General features: G+C 43.8%; 1 protein-coding gene across 1 annotated transcript; it reads right to left on the bottom strand.

Moving 5' to 3' along the window:
* Positions 1 to 33: 33 nt before the first annotated feature.
* Positions 34 to 25,548, bottom strand: prickle1a (prickle homolog 1a). The gene is made up of 8 exons (XM_088287294.1): positions 25,254 to 25,548; positions 6,398 to 6,608; positions 4,890 to 5,003; positions 3,663 to 3,800; positions 2,892 to 3,095; positions 2,554 to 2,740; positions 1,460 to 2,326; positions 34 to 1,373 (listed from the first exon to the last, which is right to left on the bottom strand). Exons 2-8 carry the CDS (start codon positions 6,590 to 6,592, stop codon positions 526 to 528), a joined length of 2,553 nt encoding a protein of 850 aa, XP_088143420.1. The 5' UTR covers positions 6,593 to 6,608; positions 25,254 to 25,548; the 3' UTR covers positions 34 to 525.
* Positions 25,549 to 26,876: the final 1,328 nt, after the last annotated feature.

The following is a 26,876-nucleotide window of genomic DNA, read 5'->3' as shown; positions in this document are numbered from 1 at the left end:
ACATTAGGACATTTTTAATTTTTTTTTTATTACAATTATGTTAACCTTATACTCCAGTTTATACATTTATACAGATTACAATGGTTGGCTTACACAAAAACTTGAGCGCCACTTGACGAAAAAGTGTTTCTCTGTTGCTGCTTAACATGCCAGTTAAACGTCAAATTCTTAAAGACTTAAAGTCACAAGTCAAAATGTGTGGCACCTTCATTGAAGTGGGGAAAAAAACTCAACAATTTTCCATTCGTTTAATGTTAATGCTGTTTTGGTACATAAGCATGTCATTAAGCCAAGCCCCCCTTTTTTTCTACAGTATATACATTTAGAGTATCAATATATTTAGATCATGTTTTTACAGTATAAATCTGCATTACTCTGAAATACTGAATGGATTTACCAGCACCTTGTAATGCCACAGAAGCGTACACTCACAAATCAGATATATGACAAGCATTTAGTAGAACGCAGTCTTGAGTGTTTTTACAGGTGCAGAGGATGCAAATAAGTCAAAGCACAGAATAAAGCCTATGAAATGATACAGTTTTTACCCTTATGGCCTTTCTTCTTTTTTGATTTAGTCCGTTGGCCATAAGGGAGTGGAGACATTCCCGCCACTGGACTGGGCAAGTCTTCAGTGTAGTAGTGTCTAAGTGGCCTTGGCTGAGGGATGGGCTGACCCAGGAAAAAGCCCTCCTCCTCAGAATCAGAAGATGATGATGAGCATGTAGAGCACCAGTCGTCATCCTCCCCACATAGATCTAAGAACCGGCCCATGGCTGAGCCCTGAAGCCTGTAATCTGACATGGTGCCAGCCGGTGGGTGTCCATGGAAACCGTGGTCTCTCCTTGGACCATGTGCGTTCCGTCTGTGATCCATTCCGTAGCCCATTTGGGCCCGCTCTTTTGGCAAAAGGTTAAGAGCATTATCAGAGCGAGACTTGCGGCTGCGGCGCCTCCTGTGATGGTGATGGCTGCGCCCAGAGTGATTTTCCTGGTCCTTCTCCTCAAAGTGGAACACTCTGCGACGAGTTCGTTCGCTCATCGGGGGCTGGCGCAACTGGAGATCACTGTAACGGTCGAGCACGTCGTCAGAGAATTTCACTTGCTGCTGTCGAGCTTGTGAACGTGTCCTCCTAAGGGCAGGGACATGTGGTTTTGGTCTCTCCTCCGGAAGATGTATCACCTCTTCTTCTGCAACATTTTCCTCCACTTCCTGCTCAAGGCTCCTCAGCGAATTTGTACTCCGGTGTAACATGGAGGAGTTGAGGGTTCCCATGTTACTAGTTTTCTCACAGTCCTCTGTCTCCAGCTCGTGGAAACTTTGCATGGAATACACCAAAGGTCTGTCTTTACTATCGCCATCAACAGAGGTCCCTGAAAAACAAGAATGCATTTAGAATAATCCTGCATATACTCTGGTTATTGCGCATATCTAAAAAATGAGCTATGTTGTTGCTCACCGGTAATATTGGAGAGTGCCAGCGAGTCCATAGAGTCTCGGACACTCTGATCCTTCTTCTTGAACTCGTCTGTGATGCACTCCAAAGATCCACCGTACCACTGCGTCTCATCTTCCATGCTTGCTCCAGCTCCGTGGTCAAGCTCAAGCTCTTGGATCTTCCTGCTGCTTGCTGGACCCGGGTGACTACCGTAGGCGGAGTCTCCTAGCCCGTCTTGCGACTGGGCCCAATACATGTCAGCCTGGTACTTCTTGCTGGCCAGGCTGCCCCTTCCTTCACCGCTACTGCAACCCGCTTTGAATGATTCCTGTTTTGACTTGGCGTCTCTATCCGCCACCCAAAAATCTGTGGGTCTGGAGTCCCCGGCTTGTCTGAAGACCCCATTTTCGCCAAATTTCAACAGTAACTGAGTCATGTAGTCTTCATGTTCCGCCCACTCTTCCTCCTGATCCTCGGGGGCCTCGGTCTCCTCGCCACGCCCCCTCCAGAAATGCTCGTCAGATAAATTCAAGTGTGCGAGCTTGTTGGTCATGGTGTCGTCAGGGTTTTCACTAAATCCCGGAAATTTGTAATTGACCGAAGGCGAGAAAAGGAGCGACTGGCGGCACTGGTCTGCCGATCGGCTGCTCTTGCCCATGCGCACGCTGCGACGGGACTCGCGGGAGCGTGCTGACTGGAAGGCCGAGTCGGAGGAGTCTGATGCGTGCACGTCCTCCCCGAGGCTGCATGCCTTGGAGCAGTAGATTCGACCCTGGTGTGGCAGGAAGGGGCAGCCCATCAGGGAGCTCTTACATTGGGCACAGCTGAAACAGCTCTCGGTGGCATGCCAGTGGAGACCGTCGTAGGTCATCTGAGCATTGTCAACACCTGGAAAATAGGGAATCATTCAATGGATTGCAAATGTAACCCAGAACTATTCGGTCCTGACAGATGTTTTCTTTTCACCAATCTGAAAATTATCAACCATCTTTCTTTACTACGTCTTAATCAGTGCTGTGAGTCCCCAATTAATTTCTCTCATTCGCATTTAGGCTCGGTTTTAGCATCTCTCAGCACTTTAGCAATTTCTGAAGATATTGCCTTTTCAGTCTTACCGATATGTTCTCCACATGCCTCACAGTACTCTGCGTACAGAGACTCAAAGCAGCCACAGCAGTAGGGGCGTCCGTCCTTCATGATATAACGCTGACCCCCCAGGATGGTCTTGCATTCAAAACAGGCAAAGTGCTTCATGTGCCAGTGACGCCCCTCAGCCTCTGTGCACTCATCAGCAAAGATGATCTGGAAGGCAAATATGTACAAGAATGTCAAATATCACCCACAAATCGCGGTATTTGTGAAAATCAACAGAAAATGATTCCCCCACCCTGAACAATACTTCAGAGACATAATTAATTCTATTTCCCTTCAGGTTGTATAATTGTGGTTTTACCTCATCGCAGGCTGAGCAGCGAGGTTTGAGTAGCTCAGCGTGGTGCCTTCCACAGTGGATCTTCCCATTGTGGTAGAAGTAGATCAAATCCACCAGAAGTTCGCTGCATGTGGAGCAAGCAAAGCACGCCGGGTGCCAGCACAATCCAGGACCTGACCTGGCCACGAATACCGCCATTTCTCCACCGTTGATACTCTCACCGCACTGCAAATATGCACATAGAATTAGTCCTTCCACAATTCCAAAACTAGCTGGCTCTTCTGTTTTCTGACCAGAATGTTGTTGGTCACAGCTAACATCTAAAACAGGGCTCCTCAATCCTGTTCCTCGAGGGCCGGTGTCCTGCAGGTTTTCCAACTCTCCCTGCTGCAACACAGCTGATTCAAATGATCAGATAATCAGCAAGGTCTGCTAAAGCAAGCTAACGATCGGTCAGGTGTGTTGCAGCAGTAAGAGATGGAAAACAGGCAGGAAGACCCTAAAGTCTCCTAACCACTGTGAATAAGATATAAAAGTAAAGCTTCGTCGAGGCTGTCTTGACATATTTTATGGTCCCCCTGATGGGGGGAGCGGTGTTCCTTGTTAAATACTTTGTAGAACTGTACTGAAGCACTCGAGCCGAAAAGACATTGGCTGCAAATTTCGCTTATGTGTTGGGATCTTTACAAATAAGTTGAAAAGATGTTATTAAGACGAGAACTAGTCAGATGCCTATGAATTCAATTATTGAGAGATGCGAGTGAGTGTCTTGGGATCCAATGTGGTACCTACATGCTCACAAATGCTGTTCAAACGACTGCGGGGCAGCAGTTTCGGTGTGCCCCTCCCCAAGGCTTCCTTCTTCCTCTGGACACTGAACATGTGTAGCTCCTTCTTCTCTTCCTCGCTGAGAGGCTGGCAGTAACGAATCTGGTAATGAATGAGACCAATGAGTTATAGATCGGACAATTTGTTCCAATGGGTCAAATGTTGCTGCAGCAATGTTAGTTCAGAGTACCTGGTTGTAAATTCAGACTTAGGAGAGGTGAACAAAGGCAACTCTTGACCCTCGCTTGCCCTTCCTACTCCCCTTTTACATTTCCACCCACTGGCCCTGATTGACAACCTGATTTTTACAACAAGTCCTCTTGATCTTTCCCAAAGACTTAACAAGGGGGCAAAGCAGACGTTTACACAAACAAGGGCCTCTGTTTAGAGTGAAATCAAGAAGGCAGGCAACAAAGGAAAAGTGCGAGCCGAGTGGGAGCGCGGTGCCACGACAGTGGTGGTGGCATCACATAAAGCCTCTTTCAATCAACGTCCCTCTCCCCTGCTGGGCCGTCCTTGTAAAAAGCCACCGCTATGACAGGAATCCAGTTGGAGGTGGGGGGGCCCCGCCAAACATCATAAAAGCATCCAGTCAAAAGTTGCTTTGTGCCCACGCTACAAGATGTCTGCAAGATGGTGCAACCACAATCCCACAGCGGGATGTCGGCCAGCATGGCAAGGGGATCACTGAAGAACTGCACTCAGTTCTTTTTAATATTTCCAGATATATTCTAAACTTGGATCGGTCTTTGCTCCTTTAATTGTCCCGTCGCTCAATTTTCCAAATGAGCCACAATTAATGAACATACAGTGGTGCCATGACCTACAAGTGGATCAACCTACAAGTTTTCCAAGTTACGGAACCAATAAAACTTGTCAAGGTGCCACTGGATTGGTAAATCATTACCAAAGATCGTGTCAATCAAAATCGCGGATTAATAACTGTAACTATTAGGTCGGGCGGTGGCGTTGCTCAATGGTACAGTGGTCGTTTCCCAACTTAGAGGTTGTGGGTTCGATCCCTGGCCATTGCATCCCTGTCAAAGTTTCTTTGCGCAAGATTCTGAACCCCCAGTTGCTCCTGATGGTATGTCATCAGTCAGTAGATGAAGAAATAGTGCGAAGCGCTTTGAGTCCCGTCGGTAGAAAAGCACTACTGTTGCGCTGAAGGTGCGCTCGATGAGTTCTTACCTCATTATCATGCGGTGGTAGTTGATAGAGTAGCTGCTTGATTCTGAACTTCTCTCCCGGACTGTTTACGTATGGAATCTTATCCTCGGGCAGGCAGGAGAAATACAGCTGGACCTAAGGAATTAATTATATGGGTATGATCAACAAATATGTTCAAAATATTTGACTCAAACCGAGGCTAAATAGGTTCCTTATGAGCTGTTATGTCATTTTTTTCCCTCCATAAATCCAGACTATAAAAGTGCTTATGGTTCAACAGGTCAAAGCAGGTTGTTGTTGTTTTTAACCATCATAAGCTTGTCTCTATAGGGACAGGACAAAGCAGCCTGTCGTGATGGCACTTTGACCTTTGGTGCTGACCACTTGGTGAGCAAACTTTATGAGGGAGGGGCCATTACAGCCGGCCAGATAAAGAGGTGGGACGTGCCCGTCTTATGTGTTTGGGGACTTCCTGCAGCTCGGGCCGTCTAAAGAAGGGGAGCGACGGCAATTTACCCTGACAATCAACCTCAACATTGCCACCCCCCCGTCATAAATTATGCACATTTTGATGCTGCTATTACCCCCTCATCCACCTCCCCAGGTGCTGGGGAATAGGCAGCTATGTGTTTCTTGCCCATAACGATGACCCATAATGCACCATTCAAGGTAATGAGTGCTGTAAAGAAAGACATTACAGTTGACCCATGCATTGGTCCAACAAAAGCCCCTACATGTTTGGACTTCTCTCTGTCTGCCAAACCCATTCTCCTCTGGCCCTTCAACCCCTTATTTGCTTCCATGTGTGTGGTTTAAAAGCCAAAGCAGGATGAAGTTAGTTGCAAAAACTCAGAAGAGAGAAACGCGCAGGCGGGTTTCGGAAATATGCCAAATTACACCGGCTACCCTCCAGGCTTGTCTAACTGCCCTGCTTGTATTTGTGTGTTTGTGGAGGAAAAAGCTTGTTAACCCCCCCCCCTCCCCTCCTACCACCACCTCCCCCGCCGCCCCTCCCCAAATTCTCGATCCTGCTCGACCCACTAAGACCTCCAAAACAGATCTCTGATAATCACAAGCAGACTTGACCATAGCACAGTTCGTAAATAAAAACTAGACATCCTGTCTGTTGCTGGATGTGAGGTAGACCAACAAGTTTGCCTTCAAGCAAACCTGCCAGGACCTTTACCCAGATTGTTGTTCAGGATTTGAATCCACTGCTACACAAGCGTATAAATTGCTGAGCACCACAGATGAGGGCCGAGTATAAACCTGGTGGGATGTTAGAATGAAGCCAAGGCTGTTTTGAATCTCTATCATGAGGATAAATCCTTAATTAATTATTAATAATTATGAATTAATTAACGACTTTATAGAATGATTGAGAATCGATAAATACTGTCATTTTGGACATTTATTGATATGGCATTGGTGTTTTGAAATTAGCGCGTTCTGAAGAATTGGTTGCGATTTATGTTTAAGGTGGTGGTTAGGGTCTTTAAAAATGGTTGAAATATTTTTTTTAACCTCACCTGTTCAGGCCGAAGGCCCGGTGGTACCCAGGCGTACTCCTCCAACGCACAGCCGGAGTCATCGTCCGAGGTAGAACTGCGCTGGAAGCCAGACGTCAGTTTGCTGACTTTCTGCTCCATGATCAAATCTCGCTGGCGTGCCCCGCCTTGGTAGCCAGCTGCTGATGCCGCCACTGTCGCACCTGCCAGGCTCATCAGATGCCTCCTTTTACTAGACAGAAGAAGGAGAACAAGGTTCGAGAATGAGCATTTATTGTTATCGTCGCTCCTTCACGTCAAGTCGTCGAATCAAACCTTACCTTATGGGATCTACGGAACAAATCACGTATAAAGAAATTAGGATACATCGCTTTGTATTGACCCTGCCAGTCTTAATTTACTAGTCTTTGTTCTTGTATTTGTTAATTGCTAAAGAGTTGGCATGTTTGGAAGAATTCCAAATTGTACAGCCTAGGGACGTTGGAAATCGGAGGTTATACCTGAAAGTGAGAGGACGCCACTGGCTTTGTGTCCTTCTACGTCTAAAAGAAGCTGCCGCAAGTGACCCGCGCCGGCTTGATCAGTTGAGCCTGGGGTCTGTCTAAACACTGGCCTGACAAGGCGACAAGGCCACCATATGGGGAATGTCCGCAAGGCCGGTTTCTCTCCCTTCATCTCTGCTGTTGCTTTTGTTTGTTTTCCAACCTGCCGCAGCCACTGTCTGATCTGTCCTTTCGTCTAGCGAACGGCCGCAGAAATGGCCGACAGGTGAAGCTAGGAAAGAAGGCTCAACGGATAGCGACAGTTTCACGGCAGAGAGGGGGAAAATCTGAAAGGGAGATCAAACAGTCGCAGTGTTTACTGCGCGGGGTGGCCCTGTGCACTATTTTTACAAGCACAGCTGGGCTCTGTGGTTGACATAAATTGACCCGTACATCAGGTATAAAAGAACCATTGAAGTCTGTCATTTGTCGTTTAAGTGCAATGTTAAAATGAGATCTACTGACTCTTAATTTTGATCAGCAATCTTCAAATAAGATAACTCTAAATCTAGACTAAAATTTGATGAGATTTTGATCATTGGCTCGTGATGGACCTAAGCCGTTAAGATCTTTGAAAAGCACCTCGAGTTTGCGGTGGTATCGAACTCCAATGCATGCCTCATACTCAAAAGGGACGTTTGTAATAGTTGCAAAGATCTGATTGGATCTCATTTGATTGTCGGGTACTCCTAATGAAACTCCACAAGACGCACGTGAGAGAAGAATGTATGTCCAGTTGTGTCCATTCCTCAAAGACCAACGAGCCCTAGCTGAGATCAAATAGAAGTCCGGCCAGTGTCCATCAGCAATGGACCCTTGACCCCCCCCCCCACACACACACTTTACTTCCCTTCTCTCTCTGCCCTCCCCAATTTCTCCGGCAAAGGCACCCGAGGCCGCGGAAAGACAGCTGACAAAACCAGACACACTTGAACGCAGCCTTTGAACACAGACGTGATCGTTGAAGAGGCCTGAAGATGTGGAATGATATTCATGGCTGACTTGGTTGGGGTATGCACGCATTTCTCCAAAATAGCCCGAAACCCGTAAACAGCCTGTCAGCCGTACGCATTTATTTATTCCCTGCTTCTCGTTTATCGCGACATGCTCTTAGATAACAGCACGCCAGACCCTTCGAAGCGTGATTAGGCATTTTAAAATAACTCTACCTGCAGCTTGACATTTCTCAGTAAAAGGTTACCAGAGGGAATAGTTCAACATAGTTTTTACAAAACTATGCAGAACGATGAATTAAGATTAACAACAAATACATTTTGGTGTTCTTCCATACATTCATCCATTTTTATGCACTGCTTATCCTAACTAGAGTCATGGTCAAACTGGATCTTATCCCAGGTGTCTTTGGGCGAGGCGTAATTCTGGGTAAAATGATTTTGTGTCATTTTAAAAAGGAATTATTTCACAAAAGACTGCAGATGTAGTCGTCTTCCTCATTTGTTTGGAAGATGCCAATGAGTATGTGGTGTTCGGTAGGTTGAAACAGTACTTCGGTGATCCTCAGTGAAATTCTAGATATCCAGTCGCAAAAGTCGCATTAAGTAACTTATTGTGAGGCCTTTTGACTTGTTACCAAATATGGTTCCTTGCTCTGAGAAGCTACCAGTACATTTCTCTTTGCTGAGCTTGGACTAGCATTGTTGCCTTAGTAGCGGTCTGCTCTCTACGGTTGGCCGTTCTCGTTGTGCATATATGACGGACTGCATTGGAGCACAAAATGTCAAGACAAGCACCTTGTCTTTATGACATCTCCCATTAATCACCGCTGATGTCCTAAACAATGGTGCCTTTGTTGAGGAATTCGCTTTTTTTCCTCGTCCCCTACTAAGGATGTGCTGTGTTATCTCATCCATGACACTTAAGGTCCACAAAGGCAGATAACCTGTCCTCAGAGTAGTCGAGAAAGACAATCCCTTGTTCCCCTCACCTCCATTGACTTGCAAATTAGACCAAAAATAGCCGACAAAAAAAAATGCAGGCATGCTCGCGAGTTGGCGAGCTAAGTATAGTTCTGTCCGGTCACACGTTCGACCATGCGTTTTGGTTGTTCAATCCCGACGAAAACCTGACTCACAGGAATGTCTGGCGTGAAGTTCAAATCGCAAGACAGGATGTTTGGCATCGGCGCTCGTCAAAGGCTCCTTCTTTTCTTATACAAGCACATCTGCTCACATGCTAATTTTTCCACGAGTTGTCATGCAGCTCATTTCCTCCAACGCTTCCTTGAATGACAGAAGCACTGAGCCAGCTAACTTGGCCATGCTCAGGTTGACTTGCCAACTCACTGACTCATCACTTGTCGGCTTTTAAACTTTCCCTCCTCCCGGGTGAACAAGGGGGCTATGTTTTCTGTCATTCGGTTTTTAACTCCCACCTTCTCACCCGCGGACCATCACTAAAGCAACCCCTCCCCCTACCCCACCCCTGAACTGCCACCCTCTACCCACACTAGCCAGACCCCTGCAGTCCTGAATGTTAACAGCCTCTCAGCTCTTTTGTAAAGGTCCTTGTTAACATGGCTTTGGATGCTGCATGTCTGACTGATCTGCCCACAGAGGGCAGAGCAGAATTGGAGGAGGGGGGGGGCATGTGTGTGTGTGTGTGTGTGTGGGGTGGGGGTGACTCTTAGAAGCTAAAACAGCTTGAATGATGGAAACTCATAAAAATGTGTTGGAATACATTAAAGAAGAACCTTTCAAGCTAGAATACGCCAAAGAAAACAAACACAATTTGTGTGCTCTTAAACTTAATGGACAACGAACAAAAGCAGCCATTCACCACATCACGTCTTATCATATTTAGTGCACCCAGAGGACCTCATACTATGTGGCCCCTGGCGTTTAGCAAGTCTCTAAATCCAAGTCCTGTGATGTCCAGACACCAGCGCATTGGCTTAACGAGCTTCAGGAGGCTGCGCAGGATAAATAAGCAGCTTCTGCTTTGAATCACTGTCTATGCTCGGCAAGGAAGGGGTGATAGACGTGCGCGCAAACCAGCACAGTGCTCTCAGTCAGTTTGGACCGGCCCGGCTTGTTTTGCTTGGCTCCTGCCAGCTCAGCAATGCAGGCTCTACTCGACAAAGAAAACTTGATTTTCTGTTCAACGTTCCAGAGCTTGAGCTTGGACAAATCTGCTTTTGCATCTGTCAAGATAGTTATACTTTTGGAAAACAAACAACAAGTGGCTGCTGTTGCCTTGCCGGCGGGAAAGCGTTACAAATTCAAAGACTGTGTATACCTGAACATTCCGGAATAACAATTCAAAATGGCCTGACCAGGCCACCAGACCGACTGTTTGGTCTGACCCTTTTCGTGGTCTGAGGAGTGTTTTTCCAAGACCAAATGGATGGGAGTGTCATCCCAACCAGAAGGGACCACCTGCATGTCGTGGAGACACACATGCTGGCATCACTTAGCATCCCAACGGATTCACTTTGGACTAGAAACTCGGACCCTTGAGATAACCTCAAAGGGATGCTTGAAGTTCACTTTTACAAAGCAGCATCCGCTTGTTTCCACCCTCTCAGTGACAGTTTTCCCTTCCCCGCCGGCACAACCAAAGCTCTTGAGATGACGTGGTCCATTTCTCTTACCTCAGTTCAGGCCAACTCTCCCGAGGCAAGCGGGAAAAGGGATCTTATCAGCAGTCTGTCCTAGTTTCTTCTGCGACTCCTCTGCTCTGGATGTACTACACATGATCCTCAACGCGCTTATCCCAGAGCACTTGTCAGCGGCCTCCACCGGAGCGGTCGGAACAGTACCGGCACCATGTCACAGCGCCGGAGGTATTTGAGAGGTGTGTGTGTGTCTATGCAGGAGCGCAAGCAGATGGCCATCCCTTAGCCATGTCTCTCCCACTTCACCCCAATACAATCCCCCACCCCCCTTTAACCTCAGCCCGGCCCCTTCACCTTGCAGCAGCCAGTCACAGCAGGGCAACGCAGGGGTAATGCCTCCGCTTGACCCACCCCTCGTACTTCAAACGCCGGTTGCCAAATGAGAAAACTGCCAGTTGATGGAAGGAACCGTGAATCTTAAGTAACAGGAGCTGGTTTTACCTCACTGACCACTCTCTCACCCACGATGGCTTTTTGCGTGACATTCCGCTTATGCAATTTCAAGATGAGGGAGGGCAGAGTGGTGAATCTTTGATCGACCTCTTCTCACGTGAGCGGAGATGTCATTTTTAAGCCCGAGGCGTTTGCAACTTTTTTGATGGTTAATTTTCGACAGAGTAACGTTGACTGTAAATAATGAGTAAATAAATTCAATTGCTTCAATTATTTGCTTTAAATGCGTGTGCAGTTGCTTGTTGCTAGGCAGAATTAATGGGGCTCAGTCACAAGTGAATGAAATAATTAGTCCATTTAGGCCCACTTGACTGTTTTAATGTTCAGGACTACTAGCACAAAAAAAAAAATTATTTGGAATTAAAGACTACTTCTAGATTTTTTTTTTTTTTTTATGATACTATCTTAGTCAAACGAGCTGCTGATTGACCAATAATACCCCGGTTGGTTTTATTGCGTCCAGAGGCTTTGAAGCGTAACTTCTGGACGTAAAGAGACTGTACATACCTGCCCTTCCAGTGAAACTCCCCGGGGAGTTTGCAGCTGACCTCTGCCTCTCCTTCACCTCGGAAGGAATGTCACAACATGAGGCTCTTCCTGTTGCCTCAGAAAACAAAAGTGACCACTTCAAGTCAATCTTTGGACAGTTGCACCTTTTTGCCTTGTGTGTTGTAGATTGTGTGGAGATTTTTTTTTTTTGTGCTACTTCCAGCAGACTCGGCGTATTTATTTATCTTGGAGGAACTAAAAAGTTTGTGCACTTGGTTTAAAGTGCTATTTTACATCAGGACTTTGGGACCGAAAATGCACTTTACAAGGAAGCAATTAATCTATATTACAAGAGAATGTTTTATTTTTTTTTTAATTTGCTTCTTTTAGCGACAAGTTACATTAAATTAAGATTTACATGGAGAACATACATACATACATAGAGTTTGAGCCACAAATTACACGTCAGGCTAATTTCTTTGTATGACTGGCAGCATCTCATTGGCTGTCTTTGACACACTTTTCACATTCAAATAAAACTTTGAGGGTGGTGAATGCTCGCTGTTATATATAAAAAAAGCCCAATGTATCTAACTCTATTTTATGACATCTCCGAGTCTTGTTACATTGCTAAACGTGCTTTAGCCTCAGAGTGACGCTCATACTGTAGCTGCAAAACCATTGCAGCAGCCAAGGCCAGGGAGGACTGGCCGGCATCTCACGCCAAACCTTTAAGCCTTTGTGCTCGTCCCGAACACTCCGCCCCCTGCTCCATTAGCACGTCTTTAAGGGGCGGGGCAGCACAGCATCCTGCCTTCAATGACATGTTAAATCCAATCCTTCGCTTTCTTAAAACTACAAGTACACTGGAATTGATGGATGGAATTTTTTTAAAATCTTTTAGACAAGGAGCTGACTATTTGTGACAAATGGCTATAAATATGGAATATTTGGATTTGGAAAAATGTAAAAAAAAATGAATAAAATAAATTCCCATAGGAACACATGGAAACGGTATAAATATAATAAACATCCTTAAAGGGGAAGTCAGCCCGAAAAAATAATTTGCAGTTATATGTTCTATTCGCCTTCACTCATCTAAACTTGGCATTCTGATTAATATTATGTTAAATTATTATTATTATTTTTTTTTTATTACGCGCAGTCCACCCATTTTTAGCTATCTTAGTGGCCGGCCATTTTGTCACTTCTGTCACCTGAAAACTGCGACAGAGTTGCTCAGGGCTCAGCTAACGACAAATCGCCACTCGCTTGTTTTCTGAAGCTTTCCTGAACTCATGTGACGTTCACCAGCTGAGCCACAATTGGTCGTTCGCTGAGCCCAGAGCAACTCTCATGTGTCATTTTCGACAGAAGTGACAAAATAGCCGCCCGCTGTCAACAATCAAAACGTGGATTTTTCTGCTTAATTCATATTCCACAAACGTAATATTAATCAGAATGCAATTTCTTGACGACTGGGCCTTCATAGAACATTTTGTTGTCAAGAATGATTTTGGGTGGGTTTCCCCTTTAATAGCAAGTATTGCAAGAATGCCACAAATGGGATGTGAATGAAAGTAAAGATGACCAAAAACTACTTAAAGATCATATTTCTTTGCAAATGTCGCAGTTGTTGTGAGTTTTTTTTTTTTTTTATAGTTTGCAATTGCAAGACCAAATCGAATCCTCTCACGGCCCGTAGCTTCCCCACCTTGTGAGCTAAGGCGTAAGCATCTATTGAACACCCGGAGTGTCATGCTTCAATCCTGCGCCATTGTCAGAGGTACGGCCACAGTTCAAGGTTCACCTCAGATCGTTGAATAATATAAAGTCATGCATCCCTGACCCGTGACCTTTTGAGAGCACCAGATGACCAATAAATCTATCGCCTCGGGGCTTTACGGCCCATTCCCTGGTCATAGCCACAACGACCTGAACGGCACCTCACACCTGGTCTGCACCTTCTCGTCAGTGTAAATAAAATAAAATAAATAAATAAAAATAATAATAAAGCTAGCGCAGAGTTGGGGGAAGGCGATGATCATCCAGACGGACACCTGACGATAAAGCCGCATTCTTCTCCGGTCCTAACACGTCCTTCAGAGTAGGGAAAGCATCCAGTCGGAGGAATCCCATAGACGAGGGGCGGGGGCAGCAGCAAGAGTTCAAGCCTAATGTAATCTATTCAAATGAGTCAAATTAAAGTCCCAAGACACGTTGTAAATCCGGGCCGGCGGAGGGGCAAAGGGAAGGTCAGTCTTTAACTCGCCGTCGCTGAAGAATGCTTCTCGCTTGTGTGTGAGCCACCTTATAAAACGTAGGCATTCTCCAGGTTTAAATGAGTCGCCGACGGGTATTAGCAGGACACAGGGCCGACAAAAGCCTCGGTTATAAAGGCCAATAAAAGCCGATCACTGTACTGTAACAACAATCCTTTTTACGCCTCGAAAGAGGGAGGAAAAGGTCAACTGGTGGGGCAGCCAGCGTCTTGATATTGACTTAGCTGGTTTGCGGCCGACACACTCAGGTCAGACTGGATGCTTGTTAGCCCGGTAACCCCGGCGTAACCCCGGCTTTTACTGTTTCACCGCGACACACCGCAGACAGCTGATTCTTCCATCTTGGCTCGCTTTTTTTCTGCCATGCTGTATTTATTGGAACGCAGGAAAAATAATGTCACAGGGACCTACTGGGGATTCTGCTGTTATTTCTTCTGGAAAATGTCTTCGGGATTACATTACGAAATATGAGAAACGACTTTCAGGATGATGCACCAAAGTTCTACGTGGCCGCGATAATAAATATTGAAGAAAAATATTTAGGGTTTGTTAGGCATAATTATAGATTAGAGATTATGAGGATGGCCGAGTGGTCTAAGGCGCCGCGTTCTGGACCCAGTCTCCCCAGGAGGCCTGGGTTCGAATCTCGTGGCTGCCAGGATGGCCGAGTGGTCTAAGGCGCCGCGTTCAGGACCCAGTCTCCCCAGGAGGCCTGGGTTCGAATCTCGAATTTCCCCATTGTGGGACTAATAAAGGCATTATTATTATTATTATTATGATGTGTGGGATTGAGTGATGATGGATCGTGATTTGACGCAACGGAGGCCAAATGGAGTGGCAGTATGGTGCTGTTGACAGTCCACAGAAAGACAACAGCGAAGTAGGAGATCAGAACATTGAGAAAGATTGGGCCTTTAAAATAGGAATCCATCAGCCTGGAATGAACCAAGAATAATATTATTGAGTTTCTATGTTTATCTTGCATATTATTCCAAATCCACAAAGAAATATCAGGCATGTTCATGTTGGCATATAGGGCAATATAAGACCGTATGCAAGCGCGACCAAGACATGTCTATTAACTATTATACAAACCAAAGTTGAACCCTGTATATCAACAGATTTTCTTTCTTTTTTTTCAATATATTTCATATTTGGATTTTTTGGGGTGGAATTTTCCTCCCATTTCCTCATATTTTAATGTTGAATGTTCATTGTAGTTTTTTTTTCAATATTATTCAATATTTTTGTTACAAATAAATAACTACAATTTTATACATATATATATATATATATATATATATATATATATACGTGTGTTTGTGTGTATTTTTTATTTTTTATTTTTTTAATTGATTAAATAAGGAGGCACTCAGAGTGTCGTTGGCCTGCAGGCCACCCGTCCCCGTTCTGCCTAGAGCTTTTCTATGTTTGCCAAAGCGCAAAGAAACCATGCAACTAAAATCGTCGCAAAATTTCTCTTCATAAAGCCCTGTTGAATAAATCTAAGTCAAGCGCTGTGTGTGCTCCATTTTCTGCTCTGCGTCAAGGTCACCTTAGTACAAATTGCTCTTGTTTTTGTCCTGAATGTGCCGATTGAGAGAGTCTACTGCTGCTCAGCAGAGATGTTTCGTTAAATTTACTCAATAGTATTTTGGTCAAGCGGTTGCGCAAGATTATTCGGTTTTTAAAGAAGATGAAGAGTCTTTTTTTTTCTCAAGCGGACTGTATTGTGCAATCACTTGACGAAATACAATGAAGTAAATTCAACAAAATATTTTTTTCCAGAGTGGTGGGGTACGAGGCCCCTGGTATTACAAAATCCTTTCTTTTAGCATTTTACTTTAAATTAAGAGAAAAACGTCAGCGGCATCCTTCTTTCTTTTTGAGTGTGCCGCCCTTTGGAAGAAGAAAATTGCATGAAATCTTCATGTTGACATCTGTCTCATGATGTCAGCCAACATGAAGATTCGCTCCTGCCGTTGGCCTCCACCCCTCGTCATCGGCCTTTGCCAAACGTCGCAGGGACGCCCGATCAGCGGCGCTCGTATTTCACCCTCTCACCTAGTTGTAAAAGTGGGACCTCATTGTGGGACAATGGGAAGTGGAGCACCACAGCTCCCGGGGGGCTGTTAACGGGAGGAAGCCCCCTTTATTTGAGGACACTATAACTCAACAAAAGCCTGTGGCTGTCTGTCGGCTCTGACACGGCGCACCCGCGCCCGACAAAAGCAGCAGATGAGCAAAGGGGCAAGCCCTGTCATGTGTGGTCTCCCCGGACAAATTTGGTGAGGCCCGAGTAGGAAAGTGTGCGCTTTATTGTATTGACTGTCAAGATGTTGACAATGAGCAGGAAATAGTTTGTACCTGCGTGTAAAAGTTTGACCGTGGCTGTTAAGAAGTTAATCCTTACACATCTGCGGGCTTTTCTCTGGAGGTTTACATCCTCCTACAAACTGTCCCGACAGAGAGCGACAATGAGCGAGTCTTTGTAGGATGAGAAGACATCCTCGGGACACACGTGGAAGCGTTTTCAGCCCACCAAAAACGGCGCGGCTTCAAAAGACATTAAAAAAAAAAAAAAAACGCGGAATCCAGCGATGGTCTGTAACAGTTAAGAGCTTCTCAGTCGGGATCCCACTAATGATTAACATTCCTGGAGAAAGCAGTCGGCTGCAGACTTTTTCGCAGCGTTCTAATTAAGCACATGCTCCAGTGCCGCTGCACAGAGGGAAAGAACCGGGCTGCAGTTCTAACCCGACTTGCTTAACCCATGCTAGCCCTCATTTTCATTAACTCGGAGAGGACATTAGTTGGAAACAGAAACAATAAATCAAATGTCGTTCACAGAAATTCTGTTCAGATGATCGAACTTGGTACATTTGAACGATTGTGTTGCATTTGAGGGATTCTTGTTCAGTCTTAAGCGATCTGTACATCCGAAGAATTGGTGACGATTTGGAAAAGAAAGTTTGAAAACGGTCATCTGACTCCTGATCTTATTGAAAGACAAATTATAGAGTTTTTAGTCACAGATTTTATAAAAACAGATTTTATTCAGGGTCACTTTTACAAGACTAACTAGATTTTTTTTTTTTTAAGCCTGCGCCTGTGTTTAAATCTACGAAACTTGGAGCTGGATAGAGTCACTTGAACGGGTTGAGCGATTATTATGAGAGCAGTCAACCGTTTTCACTTCATTTGTCCAAAATTGACTTGCAAATATGTTTTGTTCATCTATCTATGCAAGCGATCTATAGTGACCGGCAGAACAAATAAATCAAGATAAGAACATCAAATTTTCAGTATTCATGATTTATTTCCTGTCGCGTGATGAACTAGTTAGTGGAACACGTGAGATTTCTTTTGGAGGGGAGCCTTGAAGTGTTTACATAATACAATTGTTTAGTGCAATTATGACTTTGGCACCGGTCAGTGACACGTTCCAACAAATACAGGAATGAAACCCCGCCTCAAATGGATGAAAAATGAAAATAATCTTTTTCAGCGCCAATATATATATTTTCAAGGTAGCGAAGAAAGCTGGAACCGATCTCAGTTGACGACAAAAAAACAGACAGACGACACATTGGACTGTTCGCAGGCCACATTTACATCGTCGCGAAATGGGGACTGAATGCACAATGCCTGCAGCCAACTCCGGCAAACGCGAAACCAGTCGAGAGACTTTTGCTCGAACAGTATTTCCTTAATTTAAAATGAACGTTATACCGTAAATTAATCCGTTCAAACTTTTGAAACAACGTAACATAGGCAGGGTCTATAGTGTGTGTAATCAGTTTTTTTTTTTTGTGAGATCCAGTCTGAAGTTCTCATGAGACCTTCTGTAATGTTCCATGAGGTCATTAAACGTGTGTGTGTGTGTTTTAAAAGGAAATGGAAAAGACGGGGCGGACTAGCGGCCTTATCACTCCCGCAGTGAGGATGCCAGGCCTACTGGGCACTCAATGAAAGAAACGGACGTCATCAGTGTGTGTTATTTTTGGAGACACCAATAGTGAAGGCCAAGCATCATTCAGCGATGGCAACCTTCCAATTTTCAATGATAATAAAGTGGGCCTCCATTTATTATTAAACACGGGATACATTCCATCCCCACCCAGTGTTGGTGAACATTTGCTATATAGAGTGACAAAAAATAAATTGTTTGTTTGAATGCCTTTAAAATATTTGACCGCACAAATGAATTGCAAGGATATAATAAAATAAAAATGCTGTGTGTGAACACTAGATGGCAGTAATGCCTGACGTATGGCGTTTCATAGTTAGCTGTGATTATGTAAAAAGGTAGGGTAGCGATTTGAGGCGTGAATGCTCGACAATTTTTTTTTTTTTTAATAAAACAGGTTTAGCCGTAGTCAAGTCGAGACCGAGCTACAGTGGAAAGTCACCGCTAATGATTAGCGTAGCACACTCACCGATATTGTGTGACTTTAAGCCATTAACAAATTCAATTCATAGGTCAAGCTTGCACTGAATTAACATGACTGCATTTTAATCAGTGGCTCTAAAAAGTCAACACACCCCTCTTCCATTTTCGGGACGTAAAATTAACAATTGAGCGAATGTAGTCGCACAAGCGCGCGTTCTTTTTTTAATTAGCGTTAGCGGGGCTGTGTTCAGATTAAGCAATCACATTCAAACCCGTTTAAATGGGGATCAGCAAACACCTGCCACCATTTAGCGTGCTTCTAATTTAACCTTCCAATGCATTCGAGGGAACTGATTGTTTCAAAAGAAGTATCAGTGGGGAGAAAAGCAGAAAAGATTTTCCAAGGCATTAAATAGTCATTCATCATCAAGTACAAGAACTGGACATCGCTCCAAAACTGATAAAAACATGAGAAGACCGTTCATGGAGACTGCCAAAAGGCCGACAACAACATTTCAGGAGCTGGAGAAATTTCTGGCAAATACCGGCTTTTCAGTGCATGTGACATCAATCTCCTGTCTTCTTCATAAATTTGGCGATAGGATTGGGTCGTCAGACGGAAGCCTTATCGTTTCAGTACTGTGAAGTATTTATGCTAACATAAAAACAACCAGGGCGGCACGGTGGAAGACGAGTTTTGTGTTATTTTAGTTCAATTTAGCACCGTGTGATTTGGCAAGGCGGTCTTGTGTTGCCCTCGATAAGAAAAAGCAATAAAAAAAAAAAAGATGTCCTGGCAGGAAATCACTTTGTTGTCGGTCCATTATTAAACCCCACTGACCTTTTTTCTCCCTTATCGCCCGTGCCCACTGACTCCACCCCTGCGACGACGCCACTGTGGGTGGGAGGGATCAAGAGGAAAGGGTCCCACAGGAAGGGATTGGGATGAGGGTGTTTGTGAGCGTGTTTTGCATATTTTCAGGACGGGGGTCCGGAAAGGTTTTGCTGAGCCCCTGTTTGCTGATTTTTTTTTTTCACCCTTTAATGACTATCCTGACTATCCATCAGCCCATGTTTGGTTCGATCAGGATCAGGGATCCCCCCCCCAAAAAAATATAGTTTTGTTGTTCCTTAAATCTATTTTGGCAGAAAATATTCAAGATTTTTTTTGTAAATATGAAAACAGCATAATGTCAGTCAATAAAGCTCCATTTGCAATAAAGCTAAATTGATCTGCCAGGGGAAAGCCATTGTGTTCACTTTTCATCAGTTTTTGTAAGACATGAAATTAATATTTGCATGGTTTTACTTCTGGCCCCACATCCAAATCGTCCTCATTTAGTTGGGCCTGAATTAGCCCTCTTCTGGTGGAATCCATTGCTTGAAGACATGTGAGAACTTTCTTTGACTCTGTTGTTTTGCAGAGAAATTGATTTCTCACTTGTTGATGTGCATCCCTAACTTGCTGGTGATGTTCACTATCTGATTAAACACATTTCGTTTGAGGAACCGGTGTCGGTTCTGGATGTGGTCGGGTTGCTAGATGTGGACGGGGTCCTTCGGTAGCCTTCGCGTCTGCTGATGACGTCACGCGTTATGATATATGTATGTATTATATTTCTTTGACTCCATGCTTTTCACCCCTGTTTGTTACATTTGTATGTTCTGAGTTACTAAATGATAATTAAAAAATAAGAAAATACATTAACTGTTACTTTTGCGAGGACCATCCTTTTTTTTTTCTTTTGGTGTCCTCTGCGTGCCTGTCGAAAACGTCACGTCAATGCTTCGTTGCTTTGGGAATCAGACTGGTTAAGGGTGGGAGGGAAAATTTGGAAATGTTTTATTAAGAAATATTTCACACTATATATACAGACATTATATTCATACAATCTCGTAGTCCGAGTGAACAAATTGATTGTTACAAGTTCGGCAAGAAAAACGTAAACGTTCTCCTGCTGTGCGGCAGCGGTTTCTCGGGGCATAGGCGGAAGTGACGATGGAGCTGACGCGCCAACGTGGCGGTCGTGCGGTTATTTTGTTTTATTTTTGTATTTAGCGAATCAAAATATGCAAATAGATCAGCCAGGGGTAAAAACAAACACAGAGACAAAGAAATATATTTGAAAAATACGTGTTAAGCGTGACGTCATGAGCAAGCGCGGAGCTTCCGAAGGACCCCCCGTCCACATCTAGCAACCCGGCACTTTCCCTTTTTGTTCATTATTTAATTTGCTAAATTTGACTTAGTATTTGAAATTTGTGATGTTTTACAAAATTAGGGAAGCCTTTTGCAATATAAAACCAAAATGAATATTTAACATTGAATGATATCTTGTTCGAGCTATTCCTTAATCAAGGCAAAGGCAGGCAGAATTCTCTCGGACCCTCCACATCCTGATCACCACCTCTTCGAGCCCCTTCCCTCAGGTAGGCACTATCGAACTATGCACACTAAATCCAGCTGACAATTCAAATGTTTCTTCTCTCTTGCCGTCAATTCTCAAAATTGCACTTTCAAAATTGTGTCACAATTACTGCATTACTTGCGTTTTACATACTCGGCCAATAAAAAATGACTACGGAAGGATTTAACCCAGTGCGCAATGATTGATCAATTAAAGTAGATGCAATTTAAATGATTGAAAAACAAGATCATGTTGATGTCATTGTATTTATTTATGAAATTTGCGCTGGCCAATGTTGGTGAACTTCCGGTGGCTTGAGACAGTCTTGTCTTAAATTGTAAATGCTGAACGGTTTAACATTTAGGATAGCTGGCCCGGTCGTCAATTTTTACATTTTTTTTTTTTTTTTTTTTTTAGCAGTGCAAGGTAGGAAAATCACTCTTAACACAAACAAATTCTCTCAGGGACATCTGATAATGCAGATTTTTATCAGAAGAGGAAAATACTGCTCAATTTTGTCCCGATTATCAGCATACGTGTTCCCCACTTTACCAAAAAAAAAAAAAAAGCCATGACGACAATCAGTTTGGAGCCTTCATTGTTAAAGCTCATATATAAACATGTCGGCAACGGGTGTGCGGCGAGGACGGCTTTCATCAGCGCGGTGGTCTGATAATTAGTGCCGCAATTACGACGTGCGGTAAGCGTCGGGTCCCCCAAGCGTGTGAGCTCCGGCCTTCCTCACATCATCCTGCAGAGCTTTGGGCCTGGAAGCGCTAAATCACTAACTACTTTTAATCACTGCAGAGTAATGCTTTGCATGTGGGTGCAATGTGTGCAGGCAGATGCTGAAACGCGGCGATGGCCCGCACTGGAACGCTGCCCCGAATGTGATTCGGACAAGCCAGCGTCCTGGCCACAGATTGGATTGTGTTTAAACATGTCGTTTTTCATACGACACAGTTCTCAGCGGTTCCGAATGTGAATGCCAACTGAACAAAAAAACTGGAACGCTTTTGTTTTTGCTCTATTCTTGTTGAGCTAAATTCAAAGATGTAATACTTTTACGATTTACACAAATTCAATATTCTTTCAAATACAAATACAAATTGTTAATTATTTTGCGGACCCCAATCTCCATTTTGAGGGCCCCCCAGAGATCCCTTGACCCGAGTTTGAGCACCATCAGTTCCCAGCTTTCTGTCTCAGCTCTGTGCCACATCGCACCCCCCTCCCCCGCCTGATCTAGAGGTCCCACATGCTTGCTTCCGGCCTGCCGAAGCCAACTGGACCCAGTGTGAGGTATAAAAGACTGCCAAAGTGTTTGGCTTAGAGGGAATTTATGAGAATGGGCGGTAGGCCAGGGTGATTGGTTCTACTTTTTAAATCAACATGCAGGACGTTCTGCCAGTCCATGGACTCTCACTCCATGTCCAATCCGAAGCCAAACATGACACACGCATGCATGTTTATGTCTGCTGTTGGTCCTGGCCTTGCATCGCGTTGTTAAAGTCCACCACCGGAGGCGTGGAAGCTGCCTTACAAGGTGCTGCGACGAAAAGCAGAGCTCACAGCTTTGCCCCTGTACGAAATGCTACCACAATTTAGGCCCACATGCTAAACATTTATTCCACAGATCTTCTGAACGTCATTGCACCTGATGAACTACATACAATAGTACCTCAACTTACAAGTTTGTTGAAAAGCACGTTATTGCTCGGCTGATAATAATTATTAGTTTGTCTTGTGTTGCGAGCAACAATTTGAACGTTACTGGAAAAGTAAAAATAAAACAAACAGAATTGCACAATGTGTATTTGACCAAACATCACCAACACACAACTTTGCCTGACAAATGTCTGCTAGCTTAATCCTAACACAAAATGAAAAACACCCTAGATGAGCTAATACAACAAACAACTCTGAAAGCAATGGATTTTACAAGACAAATGGCGAAGCAGCACATGTAGACAGACACTGTAACAGTACAAGTACCCTCTGCAAAAAAAAAAAAAATTGGGATATTCCTGCAGCTTGCCGAGCCATTGTGAACACTTGATCAACTTCAAGCGAGACCTCAGTTCAGTGAGCATCAAAGGCGTGCGTCACCTACGTTGTGATGGCATTTTCACCTATTTCGCGGAACCCTATTTTCCGGTTTCGTAGCGTCATGCTTAACAGTTAAAGGTTGAACATGTCTTATTTTGAGTTAGAATTTATTTTGAACAAAAATCAAACTCAGGGAGTTCTTAGTTTTATTTTGCTCTTTTGTTAATTTATTACAAATGAATCCGAAATCTGAATGAGTTGTTTTATTTTGAACTTAATGTGGATTGTAGAGTGACTGTTCTGGTTTTGGTCAGAAATAAATGTCAGTTATTTATTTGGAATGATCTGTCATTGGTGTATTAGAAAGGTTGTGTCAAATACTGATGATGGTTTGTTTAATATTTCTTTTGGTTATTTGAGTGCTCATATTGGTATCCGTCTAACAAAAAAGTGGTCCATATTTTTTTTTATACTAGAGTATGACAACATGACAGCCAATGAGTTATTTGACTCTTTTCAGCATCGGGGAATTGAAAAACAATTTTGGAATTTACTCATTTGATGGATGGATGGTCAACTGTTTTTTTCCTTCACTTATTTTTACTGTCAACAGTGTTGAATTTATTTTTAAACTTGTATGACAGTTAACAAATATTTGAGTGAAACCTCCAGACAAACTGCAGGTCACTTTGTTTCTATTTGTGGTGCCTTTAATTCCCTCTGGGTTACTTTTGGTCTATAAATATCTTGAACAAAATCTACAGCCGCATTCATTCTAATTTGGGAGAACCGTTTAAAGTTTTGTGCGAGCAGAATTTGCATTTAAGGGCGTTAAATGCGGGCTATTTCTGCTTTTATTGGGGTGGGTAATAGTTGAGTGTACTTGGGGCAATCCCCCATGTGACCACTAGGTGACACCATCACCTCGTGTCTTGTGCTCGCTCCCTCGTTTTGTCCATCTTTTCTCACGCGTTCACTTAAAGTAGTGGGTCATTCCGAAACAATAACAAATATGGTAACAACTGCAACAATCATATGGTGGCCAAGTTACATTGGCCCAATGCATTCATCAACATGCTCCACTTATTAAGCCCACTTCCACTGGAATACCTCGGATAACCCCCAGTCCAGCGTGTCCAAAACAAACACCTCATCCAGGGGCCTCTCTCTAAACTCAAAGTGCCCTGGGATGGGTGACATCATCACCTGTGACCATAGCAACCGAGCCTGGCTGACTTTTGGTATGTGCAAGACTTTAATGAGGTTGACCGCATTCTTAGTTACTTGGAAAAGTATTTTTTCCTTTTTTTTTTCTTGGGTCGAATGTTCTTTGAGAGTGACGTTCTCCTTTAGATGAGGAGAAAGTCTTATAAAGTCACAATATTAGGTGTAAGTTTAAGTGATATCAAATCAAAACATCCGGCTTGGCAAGTATGAAACACGCTCAGTTAATATTATTAGAGTGGGAAAGTGCATTGCAACGCCAGCATTTTGAAGAGGGACCATATTTGGACGGTGGAAGCATGTGATGTCGCCCAGCCAATCAGCAAAGAAAGGTCGTGATCATGATAAAGGGAGTTATGATTCGGAAATAAAATGGAAAGAAAGTCTTCTGTTTTTTTTTTAATAATTGTACTTCTATTTTATTGAAATTTTTGTTTGTTTTCCAAAATATTTTTTTTCCTATTTTGGGGATTTTTTTGTCCGCCTTTTATCAGGAAGGTAGTTTTTTCAACGACAGGAGAAAAATTATCACCCCCAGTTTTCTTTTTATCAATTCAAAAACAAGGAAGAAAAATGAAAAAAAAACCTCTGAAAAAAATTAATTCTAAACACTACAATGCAAATGAGCATACATTTGCCGTTTGTTAGCCGTTTTTCCTTTTGAATTTCATCTACAAATGACCAGGCCGAAATCCATCCGAATTAAAAATCATTTTTTCTTCTTAATCGTTGTGTACGACGGTCAATATATTAGGAACAGCTTTCAGTATGATACAGAACAGAAAACCACTACGCAAAAAAAACATTCTAATCTTTTTTTAATCAGTTGGGCGTTTTATGCAATACATTGCGGTTGTCTCCGACCATGCACTTCTCCACTCACATTTCTAGAGAGTGACTTCCCATCTTGTGTCACTTCTCCTTGGTGTGCATGCGTGTGCGCGCGTGCGTGTGTGCATTCCTCCTCACACGATTCCACTCGGCGCTTTTGACATGCACCCAGCGGCGGCGCAGGCAGCGGCGGCGCAGTTGTCACCCAAGTGACAGGCGACAGCTGAGTCCATACATCTGGAGCCCCGTGCGGAGGGGAGGGAGGGTGAGGGGGCTTATTGGTGGGTGGGGGTCCATCCAAACGTCCACACCACCCTGACTGTTTTTTTTTTTTTTTATGACCTTATTTTTCCAGCCGCGCGCAAATGAGTCTCGAAAAGAGGGAAAGTGCAACGAGTATCGGTGCGTAAAAGCGCATCGGTGATTTAACAGACGTTTTGGTGGGAAAAAATGTCTCGAACCCTCTTAATCTAATAAGTGTGTATTGTTAAAAGTTATAACCTCATTAAAACACGCGACGCAAGTCTTTTCAAATGAGCGTCAAAAGTGCCAAAAGAGTCTCCTCCACTCACCTTCAGCGCTGCCAAACGCGAATATCCAAAGCCAATAGTCCCGAAAAGCGATCCACGCTGCGTCTCATCGGCTTGTGAATGGTGAAGGCTCCCAAAAAAAAGCAGTGCCTCATTTGGAGAGCAGCCCCCCAACCCCACGCCCGAGCGCGCTGTCACAACATCGCCCGCACTTGAGCGGCACACGCACACGCACACGCACACGCACACGCTGCGGCGGAGCTTGTGTGGCGCTCCTCTACGTTGACGTTACTGCGCCAGAGTGTGCGAGAGCCGCTCCCCGCCTTTTGGTTTTCAAGTAACGTGCACCTCCACCCCCAACCTTTCTCTCACACGCACCTATTCCACTTGAGAAGGAGCCAAACATATCCTGGCAGTTTACTATTTGAGCAATGGGGAATTTAAACAGAATTGTTGGTGTAATTGACGCATGGACTCGATCGATGGATGGATAGTTTCAGATTTGGTTCCCTGTTATTTTTAAAAATTAATTCGGGGGATAACCAATACGATACTAAAGACTCATGTTATTCTCATAACTAGCGGGAATTTCAACTCTACTGAATTTGATTTATAAAGGATTTGAGGGGTTGAAGACAAATAAAATCAAAGAATGAAAATCACCCAAAACAAGCTTACAAATGACATATAGCAATGAAATACAATAAAAATAATAATTAAAAAAATCCGACCAGGGATAGAGTCTCATTTTGTGTTGAAAGCCAATTAATACAAATAGCGATAGATAGATACATAGATAAACATGTCAGGAAAAGACTGTGTCAGAGGCCCTATTTTGAACATAGCCACCTCCCCATTTACAACAGGGTGTGCACACTTGTGCAACACCATTTTCTTTTTTACTTGCCTTTTCGAAAGATTCTTTTTTTGAATGGATTTGTACAGGTCTCATTATTTTGTATTGCAAAAGACCTGGCATTGGAACAGGGGTGTGCAGACTTTTTATACACTGCAGGTAGATAGATTCGGTTGCTGATAAAAGTAATGTCACGTAAATCAGGAAGTGCTTTGCTAGTTCGAGACTAATGAGCAAAATGTTGTCCAGTGAAATTTTTTGGGGGGTAACATCATAATTGCAGTGGCAGACTATGTCAAACCAAGCTTGCTGTCCAATAAGTTCCCCCAGCAAGCCCACCCCACCCCATAAACGAAACCACACCACTACAGATGCTCACACGTCCATGCACCCTCTTTGCATCCGTGTTCCGACAGCACGTCTTGTCAAAGTCAAACCTGACCTGACGTGACCTGGATCGAGTGACATCCGCAGTGACAACACGCGCAAAATAACTCCACCAAATCTTAATTAGATCCTCCTCTAAAAAAAAAAAAAAAAAAAGACTTTGAAAGCGAATATTGATTACATTGGATGCCCTTTGACTTTTACCTTTCTCTCGTAGATTTCTGTGAGCGACACATCCCCTCGACTAAGAATAGGTCCGACATCCTTGCGTGAGGCTATTTTAACCGCACTTGTGTCCCCTTGGCTAGATTTAGGAAACAGTCATTGCACGTCAAAGGCACTTCAAGTGCTCTTGCCGTCAAAGTTGTCAACTTAAAAGTTAAAACTCCATATCTGGAACCGCCAACCAGCAACTAAAGCCG

Source organism: Idiotropiscis lumnitzeri, unplaced genomic scaffold, assembly GCF_059441095.1.
Source record: "Idiotropiscis lumnitzeri isolate Australia: NSW breed Sydney's pygmy pipehorse unplaced genomic scaffold, RoL_Ilum_1.0 HiC_scaffold_35, whole genome shotgun sequence".
NCBI classification, from domain to species: domain Eukaryota; kingdom Metazoa; phylum Chordata; class Actinopteri; order Syngnathiformes; family Syngnathidae; genus Idiotropiscis; species Idiotropiscis lumnitzeri.
The sequence above is the reverse complement of the archived record's forward strand: the minus strand, read 5'-3'. Positions and strand labels throughout refer to the sequence as shown.